Source organism: Poecilia latipinna, unplaced genomic scaffold (genome assembly GCF_001443285.1).
Source record: "Poecilia latipinna isolate Pla-1442-1.1 unplaced genomic scaffold, P_latipinna-1.0 Scaffold699, whole genome shotgun sequence".
In the NCBI taxonomy this organism is placed as follows: Eukaryota; Metazoa; Chordata; class Actinopteri; order Cyprinodontiformes; family Poeciliidae; genus Poecilia; species Poecilia latipinna.
The window spans coordinates 111,290-122,279 of NW_015113315.1; the positions used below are offsets into that span (position 1 = coordinate 111,290).

General features: G+C 39.1%; 1 protein-coding gene across 1 annotated transcript; it reads right to left on the reverse strand.

Annotated features, from left to right (window-relative positions):
• Positions 1 to 221: 221 nt before the first annotated feature.
• On the reverse strand, positions 222 to 10,520 carry LOC106955021 (solute carrier family 25 member 36-A-like). Its single transcript, XM_015044968.1, has 7 exons — positions 10,074 to 10,520; positions 7,973 to 8,137; positions 6,263 to 6,340; positions 4,625 to 4,725; positions 2,733 to 2,799; positions 1,696 to 1,985; positions 222 to 1,607 (listed from the first exon to the last, which is right to left on the reverse strand). The coding sequence occupies exons 1-7, from the start codon at positions 10,112 to 10,114 to the stop codon at positions 1,414 to 1,416; spliced, it is 936 nt and encodes a 311-aa protein (XP_014900454.1). The 5' UTR covers positions 10,115 to 10,520; the 3' UTR covers positions 222 to 1,413.
• Positions 10,521 to 10,990: the final 470 nt, after the last annotated feature.

Genomic DNA, 10,990 nt, shown 5'->3' on the forward strand with positions numbered 1-10,990 from the left:
ATAGATGGCACAACAACTGGGCTGCACAATACAATTTTACTATTTCCAATATCAAAATTGGAAAGGATTCTTCTACTTTATATTTTGGTAGGGTATTATTCTCACTCTGGATGCCAGTGAAACATCTGGCGAGTTGAAAAGCCTTTTACTGCCCCAGATGCCAACATCTGGTGTATATTTCACTTACTAAAAGATGAGGGATTTATTTAATTTTATTTTTATTTAACCTTAATTTACCCAGGATAAAACAAAATCTCCTTTACAAGACTGTCCTGGGATAAATATAGCCGAATATCATCCTCAATACAGAAGAAAATTGTCCCATGCCATAGTAAAAATAACTGGTAGTAAAAATAACTGAACCCTGTGGGACTCCGCCACTAACGCAAGTAACAATAATGCAGTCACATGTTTTACTGACATGGTACACGTCTCCTGGCGGATAGGCTGGTCCTACACCACACAGTGAGCGATCCTACCTCCATTTGTTTGGGCCGATGCAAGCAAAAAGCCATTTGTGTCAATACCATCACAAATGTAAACATGGGGAGTTTGAGTTAGTTTGAGTATCGTAAAAGAACTGCTGAACAGGAAGGAGAGCACTTTATGTCCAATGTTAAACACAAGAGAATCCGATGCACTTCTCCTCCAAAGCAACTGGGAATATTGAGTCTATTGTATCAGAAGCTGACCATGTTGAGAAAAATAATGACCAAAAACATATGACCAAATTTACACCAAAATATTTTCCCATGGTCATCCCCGTCCTCAAATGTAACCCCAACAGAAAATGCTGGGGTGAGTTGAAAGGAGGACGGGATTTTCGACAATTTTCAGTGACTATGAAAACAGAAATGGTCCAACATCTTTTTGTTTGTATGCTCCAACATTTAGCCTCCAAATGCTCACCTACTGGCAAAACAGACATTTGGATAAGTTGCTGCCAACAGCAATGGCAATCATTGGGCCACCAGTGATTTTATTCAAAATAATTATGAATAAAGATCAATAAAAGCAGTCAAATGATGGGTTGAAATTGTTCAGATTTTCAGCGAGATTATGCTGCTGCAATAAAATATGCATTTTAAGGCTTTCCCCCCCCACATCTATACAGGAGTTGCCAACAACTTGTCGGGTTCCTACTTCAGAACTCTGAACCTGAACAAGGGGCAGAACAGAAATCAAAACAATGACTTCCAGAGTGAATGTGAGTATACTTGTGCCTTTTCCTTTGGTTGTAAAACAAAACTCCAAGGCCTTGCTTTTGAGACAAAGACCGAAGGGGCTTTCTCTACCCATTTCCATCAAGCAGATTGTTAGCAGTGCCAACTAGTGTGCAGGTGCTGCTGTTTTCTCATCTCCTTCTCTGATCAGGGCTAGGGTTACACCAACTCTCTGAGGGGTAGGGAGGTTTTAACCGTTCAGGAGGTAGACAGCCAGCTCATAGGTGCACATCATGATGGCGGTGTTAGGGATCTGGCGTACCAGGTGGGTGGTGAGGCCGCGATACAGGGCGCGGTATCCCTCCTCTCTGGGTACTGTGGTTAGAGTCTGGAAGAAGGAACGATACTTGGTGCCCTCTTCTCGTAGCCTGGTGCGGATTACCTCTGCAAATTAAAACGATTTGGGTAAGTACAAATTAAAAGAGGATTGTAATTTAGCTTTAGCTACCTATAGTTGATCTCCAACTCTCACCATGAGGATAAGCAATAGTTGTGGCACAAGTCTTGGATGTGGCAGCAGCAAGCATCATCCCAACAAAGTCCGAAGCATCTTTTGATGCCTCTTCTTCTTCGTCCATGTTCTGCGGCGTTTTGGCCTCCAAGAGGCGCCGCTTAATGTTTTCATAGATAACAAAGTGGATCACAGTCTCTGAGATGCCGGCGTAGGAAGCAGACATTCCCCTGTAGAATCCACGAAAGCCGTCTGCTTTATACACCCGACGAACGCACTCCAACGCACTCATCCTCCGCTCCCCTCGATTCCTGAAATAATAATAAAAAAAAAAAAGAGGGATGTGGAATGATGTGAAAAGCACAAAGCATCCTCTGGTATTTGATTTGCATATGGCAACAGAGGCGACTTAAAAATACGCTCAAGCAAATACTGAGAGCATTACTTCAAGCAGACTTAACATATTTACAGGCAAAGTTGGGTTTTTCTCCATTTTGAAAGCATGCATTTATATTTTGCTCAGTTTTTGATTAAAAACTGCTGTGAGTTTGTTCTTCCAGAAAATGGCCATTTTTGAATCTGTATACTCTAGTTAATGACTGCCAAATTAGTTGATGATTATTTCAATTATCAATTCACTACAATAAATCGCCTTAATCATTTCAGCCCCAGGATCTTTTCCTCATACCATTAGATTTTGTTTAATTAAGTACCATTACAGAGGCAAGTTTAATGCTTGTTAATGAGCTTCTTTTAACATGGTACAATTAGTTCCCAGTATACAAGTAACAAATCACAGAAGTGATTATTATAAATGGTAAATAAACTTGTGGTTTAAGGCTTTGCATTGTCATTTTGAACAAAAATCCTGAATATTTTAAACAATCATAAAGTCAAATGCTGTCCCCAACAAGAATCAACAAAGCCTTTAAAAAAAAAGAAAAAGAAAATCAATAAAAAAATTCAGAGAACTCCCACAAGTCAAAATCAAAGCAGCTGGTGTTCCCAAAAAAGTCATCCTGCAGTTTCTACATCTGCCATCTCAGTGTAATGTTTACCTTGCATCCAACTGTAAGCGCGTTTTTATGAGCCATACTGGATTTGTTGCTGTGATGGCTGTAAAACCTAAGGAAGGAGAGAAAACGGGAGGATTACACAACCAGAAACTTCTAAAATACAATAAGCTGTGTTTTAAGTTGCCATTTGTGATATTTATCGATACTGTAAAAGCACAGCAATGTGTAAATGTTCTTGTAGCTGTGTCCATGTCAGCAGCAGAATAAAATGGTGAAAACTTGTTTTAAAACTACGTAAATCTAAGCTCTATAAAGGCATCTTATAGAAGGAAAGATAGCCTTTTTATAGACCATCAGGTGTGAGTAACAGCATGTCAGGGAGGCTGTATTTAGCTGTATTAGCTTTTACAAATGAAGCAAAAAAAAAAAATTAAAACATAGTAAGGGAGGAGGGGACAGAAATACTGAAAGAGAAAGAGAAGAACCAGGTACAAAAAGAGAGGCACAGATCTGTGGTGAGTACTCACGCAGACCCAAGTAACTCCTCACAGATGCAGCTAGAGACCCCTGGTGGTGCGGGGGTCTCATGCCCTTGCGAGAGGAGAGCTACGGTAGAGTAAAAGCCTAAAACAGACACAGGCTTGTGTGTAGCAACATGACCGGCATGCAACCATTTGACTCCCCATTCCCCACAAAAACACAGGAATTAATCCACCACAAACCGAAAGACGAACTATGAAAAAATTATCATCATCAAACAGACGACACGAGAGGAACAGGGACAACTGAACAGTGCAAGTAACCTTATTTTCAGCCCTCTAATATAATTCTCCAGCATTTAGATGCTATTTGTTTATTCTGAAAATCTTTCTTCATACATTTTTATTACCATCAAAATAATGTTGTTCTGCACATATTAAGAGAAATATGAAGCAGAGACAAAAAAAAAAGAAAAAAAAGAAACAAATCTTATTAATCTAAAGCAGCTTTTCATGGACCATGTCATAGGAAAGCACTGTGCTCAGTCTGCTGACACTTCATCCAGTTCTGCTCTCACAGTGCAAACACTAAAGAATGTGTGGAGTGAAACCGAAGGGAGACCCACTGACACATGCCGACCTTGACTAGGCTTTTAAACGGCCAAAGTTACGGTCCACTAAAAGCATCGGTGGAGTCCACTTTCTGTTTCACCCAGTACCACACACACACACACATACACACACACACACACACACACACACACACACACACACACACACAAAGCTCTAGCTGTCTGACTGTGTGACTGATAGATCTGTTTTCTACAGAAGGATTAGAGTCCTTCAGAGCAGAAACCAACAAAACACCACTCCATTACTGTATTGGTTTTTTATTTTATCTGTTGAAACAGAACAATTTTTTTAGTAAATACAGTCCTTCTTCTTATGGTACACCCAACAACTTTTATTGCGTTTTTCAGGTATTTTATGTAGAAGACCAACACAAAGTTGTTTACCAAGTAGCTGGATCTCCCAACCCTGATTTGTTTTAGAAAACCATCTCAAATTTTCCTTTCACGTCATAGACCAACACAACCTTGTGTTGGTCCATCTCATAAAATTCATCAAAATAAAAGTTTGAATTTGTAACATGACAAAACGTGAAAAAGGATTCAGAATTTTCTCCATAAGTCATTATCTGGTTGTTTAACTTAGTTTTACTTCAGGCACTATAAAACCAAAGCAGAAAACTACTTCTATAGCTCTACATAGCAGTTAAAAAAAAAGAAAACACTGCACTCAAGTCTGATCGGGTTGCTGTTAGCACCACAGTAACTAACGGCAACCTGACACTAAACCACACAGAAAGCATTTGCTGTAAAAAAAAAAAAAAGCTGCTCACTTGGCTGCTGAATTTGACACGGCACTGCCCTGTCAGTCTGATCTCATGGTTCCCTGCCATTCCAGCTGACAGCATGTGCACTTGCGTGGAGTCCGGTTCCAACACTGCGTTCAGCTTCTCTTTGGCGGTGGAGTAAGCAGCAAAGTAGATTGCTCTGTTTGAAGGAAAAGCAACAATTGGATCAGTGGGTGTTTTACCCGAATGAGGTCAAACAAGCCAAGTAGGCCACTTTTTATTAATTTCTCTACAAAACAAATTTCTTTAAGCCTCCAACTGCAAGTCAGGTTCCTAATTACACACAGGCAGGATCTGCTCAGTGAGTTTTAACAATTCATGAGATGAAATACCAACAGCAGAATTAATTTTCACCGTCTCTTCAGACAAACGCCATTCAGAAAATAAGGCACACACTTGTTTTTTTGTTTTTCATTTTCAGTACAACGGTTTGTGTGCGTTGCAACGCCAATAACAATGCATATCCATCATGTTATCTAAAGTTCAGCTTTGGAGGTGTCTTCACTTTTTTATTTTGCTGTGAAAGCAGAATTCATTGATGTAATCAAACACTATGTACTCTGAACAGTGCCACCTGTTCCCCTCAGCATCAGCTCTGTGCCATTAGTCCTCCCTTTCTTCCTCTCATTAATGTGGAGAAACGCACTGGAAATCGCCATCTGCGAGTTTCCTAATTACGCTCTTGCTGTTGTTGCCATGTCTCCAATGCGCAAACTGCTGAGAAAGCCATGAGCATGAACGGCACCTTAATGACAGTGCTGCTTTAATGTGTCTCTGTTTCCAAGTAACCTCAAAAAACCTTGTAAGTGGCTCATAATGACAGCTAGCCTACAGAACCCGTCCATGTTTACGTGGGATTTTAGCAAAGCAAACCCCAAAAACAAACCCAGAAAAACAGAGTTGCCACTGAGGTAAAAACTGTGATTTTGACGTAGAAGTTCTGTTAAAACCTGTTTTTGTTATTAGTATTATTGCACACACTTCACATTTAGAGAAAACTGTGCATGCCTAATACATGCTACAAACTAGAAATTATAAAGCTGTTTCTAATTAAAAAAAAAAAAAGATATTTGTATCCGTCTGATTTATCTTCATGTATTAAACCTTTGTCATTTTTTTCTGGTTTTATTCAACTGATGGACTTTTATTTTCAGCCATCAGGGGAGTGGGAGTAACTCCTCCAGCTAAGCTAATATTTCAGTGTTTGAAAACATTTTCATTAGAAAGTTTTACAATGTTTAACATATATTTCTTCTATATAGCATAAACCAATCAAATGGTTACAGTGGACAGATGGTGACTGAAACATACTTGCTTCAATCACACAGGCGTTAGCTTAACATGAGCAAGTCCAACAGTGTCAATGGACATAACTGACCAACAGTGAGCTTCTACAGGAAAGATTGAGAGTTTTGGAGTACAAAACTTCAGTCATGTCATATTTGACTGTGTTGGGAACATCACAGTTCCCAACACAGAACCCTGTGGATCTCCTTTAACTACCAAAACAACAAAGAAATAAAAGACAGAAAGTAGTGGCAGAATTATAATACTAACTAATAAGGTTTGTCAAAAAATATATTGAAAGAAAAGGTTTCCATGTCTTGATTTAATGCTGTTGAGGGTATTTATTCAGATAGATGCTGTGTTGACCATTAGAGCAGAAGAGAGCTCACCTGGAAGGTGCCACGCCCACTAAGTTTGGCCCCAAGCCTCTGAAGAGAGATCGAGGTCCCTCTTTCTCCAAAATCAGTCTGAGTACGAAACACACAAACACACATATTTATCTCTACAATCACATAACTGTTAAAGAATTAACATATTTCCCCAACAACTATGTACAATCTAAATTAAAACCAGTCTTTTCTGTTACAGTCGGTTTTTGGTCTAAAATATTTCATTTTGACTCATGATGTTGAACAATTTGTCATTCGATGTTGGTGATGGCATTTGTTGAAGCTATTTTTTGCTACCCCTCTCACATCGCCATGAAACCAAACCAAACTCTATTCAAGTGGCAGAGGAACTTTGACCTACATGCAAAGCCTAAGATGTGTCAGTGGAACACAATTATAAAAATAGTCTGACATTTTTGGATTCTCAGTCAAGGTCATTTGGGCATACAATAATAAGCAGGCAAAAATGTATCAGATATGAGCTCCAACATTATGCTCCGCCCCCCGAGTTATTTCTGTTCACACATTTTGGATCTTATTTCCCTTTAATAACCATGCTGAGTCATGCTCTGCCAGTAATCTCAGGATTCCCGTAAACAACTTTCAATTTATGATTGTTTTTGTTGTTGTTTCTTTTGGTTATTATTTTTTTTAAACAGTTTGTCCAATCACTGAGATCATAACATTTGGTTTCAGGAAGTGGTTACTGTGGCCACTTCCTGGGGGACACTGGACACAGTAAACAAAAACAAAAGCCACAATGCGGTGCAAGGAGCGAGTAAAGAAAGAGCCAGAGCCAAATGTTTCACATAACAAAAGTTGTACTAATCTCACTTTAAACCTGGTTACCAACTAAAAAGGGCGTACAAACATAGCAGAGGCAGGTGCACATTTATAGGTGTAAGATTCATAGGTCTTTCATCATTTCACATTCTACACTATGACAACAAACAATATAGTTTGCTGGGATTTTAGCTGACAGACCAACACAAAGCAGAGCGTAGTTTTAAACAACAGAAAATTACACACAAATATTTTTACTGAAGAAATGTGAAGTTCTATCATCATCCTGATCATCTCATCTCAACAGTGAAGCATGGTGGTGGCTGTAAGCATTAAGTGGCAATGCTGTTCTGGCGCGTTGCCAAGGGCTTGTCTTAAAGAAAATCTGTTAGATGCTGCAAGTCTTGAGAATGGAGCAAGACTGACTTTCCATTAGGACAATAACCCTAATTATGCAATCAGAGTTATGTGTAGTTCAGAAAAAAAATTATAGTGGCATAACCCGCGTCTGCTTGAGAATGTACACAAGATTTAAGAATTCATGGCTCGCTCTCCGTCCAATCTGACTGAGCTTGAGCTATTCAGCAACCAACAATGGGTAAAAGTCTCAGTCTGTAAATGTGCAAAGCTGAGAGACATAAACCAAAAGATCTGCAGATTTAGTTTTAACCAAAAGGTGGGTCTACAAAATATTAACTCAGAGAGGACTGAGCGCAATACACCTTTGAGATTTTAATTTGTATTCCTCCTTACAGATTGTGCTGCTCTATAACATAAAATCCTTTTAAAATAAGTATGTGTGGTTATATCCTGATAAAACTGTTCAGAGGAGAAGAATGCATTTGAAAGACTTGGTATCTCCATTTGAAGACAAAGTATATTCTGTATTTATGAGTCTAAAAGGAAAGAAACTAGTCGACTACTCACTTTAGACAGTGCAAGGGGCCTGGTGGAGACACACGGGTCACGCTGGGCCCATTGACGGTACTTAGCTGGACCTCAGACACATAGAGGGTGATGGAGGAAGACTGCAGACGAGTCTTCACCACTTCCAGTGGGCACGTCAATATGGCTCCTACAGTGCCCCCACATCTGGTATAAAAATAAAGAAGACAAGCAAGACATAAAAAAATGATGACATCAAATGCACAGGTTTTTAAACTCTAAAATTCACCTTTTCAAGTGTTTTTCTGCTAAAAACACATAATCTTTCAATACTGTAAATTTGTGTTTAAAATAGAAAAAATAAATAAAGATAGGTCAGCAAGACACAAAGACATAAAATGATAAATTAGTTATTTACTTTTTTTTTAAAGCAAATTTTTATAAAGCCTATGCTCACCAAAAAAATAGAATCTACATGTGCATGAAACCAATCTTACTTCACATTCCCTCCCTTAACTTTCTTTTTCAGTGAATGTCCTACCAGAACCAAAGCATTCCTAAAAAGCAGCTCAGCTGTTTATAAAAAACCTAATCTCAGACACACTGATAACAAAAGACAAAAACAATATGTACATGTGCTACATGATTGAGCCGATCAAAGCAGGACCACACTGGGCTGGGCACGACCAGAGTAAGGAATCTCAGGTGGGTTTATCTCTCATTACTGGTTAATTTTCAATCCGTAACAAACCAGTTGGAGGGGGTCCGGTTAGAGAGCGCTTTAGCAGGCAATGGACATACAACTACCGTAGAAAACTGAAGATATACGACTTCTCACTAGTGAAAGCATGAGGGGATGAGCTCAGGATTGAGTTATTTAGCATATACACAACAGGGATGAGTGCAATCTCAGCACTCAAATGATCCTGGTTTGATTTATTCAAAACAGATTTTATTTAAGGGAAAAACTGTTTAACATCAAAAAGGAGAAACCTGACAGGTCTAGGCTCATAAAATAAAAACAAAGCCACAAAGTTGCAGAAAAAAACTGCAGTGAAAGCTGGGCAAAGTGCTCAAAGTTACATTCTACTCTAATCTTTTTTTGTAAATATTAAAACTCATCTTTAAAATATGATTAATCCAAAACCAGTGAAAACAGACCAGTAGGTCATGGCATTTGTTTGTTCATACTGGGCCAGGTACTGCTAAAGGTCTCTACCTGAAAAGATCTGTTCTCGCTTAGGAGGAGGGACTTTTGCAATATCAGTGGTTAAATGCAATCTGTTGGGCTTCCCTTAGAGAGATAATTACCAGTAGCATTATGAACTGCATATAGTTGGATTGTAGTAAAAGTAGAATCAAATTTGACAGCATTGAACTGAATTCAAATTAGCCTATGAGTGAATTGTATTAGATGACATTTAATAACATATTTCTTTGTAGTTGTACATGGTTTAAATCCTATTGTTTTGCAAGGAACTTTGGGATATTTCTTGTGAAATTGAGATATGTAAAATGAAACTGAGCTGAATTATCGGCGTATTCGCAAACAAAATGTCATTATTATACATTTTCTAAAATATGTAAAGTGGGGTTAAATAATGCAGTGTAAACAAATCTTCATTACCATGCTTAAACTGGATCTAGCAAAGAATGAGACATTCAGATATTGCTTTCTATCCAAAAACTCCTGTTGGTATGTAACTTCTATATGCCATTTTTCTTGCATTTTTATGCAATTCGGGCTAATACGCAGAGGCTCTGACACATCTGTATCACACTGCACATTAAAGCGGAAAAAATAGTGATTATTTCAAAAATAAATAAAACATAGGAAATAGTATTGCTTTTACTGATTGTTAATGAAAACGGAAGGCGTTACCACAAGCTAGCCATTTCATTCATATATATAACTGTCATTGAAGTGTCAGCACGTACGGGTACACAATCAGGGACAAGCTTTTTGTAGCTCATATCTGTCAAGCTGATGTTTAAGCTACACAGTTACAAGAGTACCTTTAATAACATCCCACTTACATTTACATACCACTGTAATTATTGAAAAGCTTCAACTAGCTGGTCGCTGCTAGCACAGAGCTAACTAGCTTAGCTTCTGGCGTACACGACTGTAGAACATACTCACCCTCCAGCAAACAGATGAACTAAGGTATCTCTTTGACTCATTGTGTATCATATTCGAGAACCGTCCGCGGAGAGCCACACAGCAGCGAAGGGAGCCAAGGATGTCAAGCCACGGGGTAAGCGACCCCGAAATGACAAACAGCGACACTCTGTCCGTCTGTCTTATGTTCGAGGTCAGCTGCATACAAGAAAACGAGAGTAGGTAACAGCTAACTGAGCTAGCTCACGTTAGCTAACGAAGCTAACAGGTTTCCGGTGATAAAGGTGGATGTCGGAGTACAAGCTTAGCGTCTCCACCTCCCGAAACAGGACACTACTTCATTAAAGTGTTCGTATCTGTAAAGTAGCCTATTAATTCCAGTCTAACACTGCGACTTGCAGAAAGGGGAGGATTCGCTCTGACTGACCTCCCCACGTTGACGTGTTTTGCCTGACTGTGTGCTCAGCGGGTCAGGTCGCAATGTTTATCATCGAATGGCAAGCCGCAAAACAGTGAACGTAATTGGCTGAGGGGTGCCTAAGGCCCGCCCCGTCACTACTCATTCACGTGATAGCCGCCTTTATTTTGAAGGGCAGAGATCATCGGAGCTGCAGAGGCGATGAGACCTGAGACTGGGTGAAGAGTCCGAGTCAGGAAATCTGACCGTTTTCACTGGTTTTGGATTAATCATATTTTAAAGATGAGTTTTAATATTATGCCAAAATGACCTCTTACGCTGTAATTTGTAATAGTTGTAAAAATTGTTTTGCTCTACTGTCTTTCACTCAGACTTGAAGCAGAAATATCCGTTCATTGAATTCAGTTTGCTCTGTTTCTTTAGCAATGACGGTAAAACACATCTTACATATTTGCATAGTAACCGTTTTATAGCCAACTTGGATGATGAGACATTTGGACCTTGGACTTTCAAGATAAAA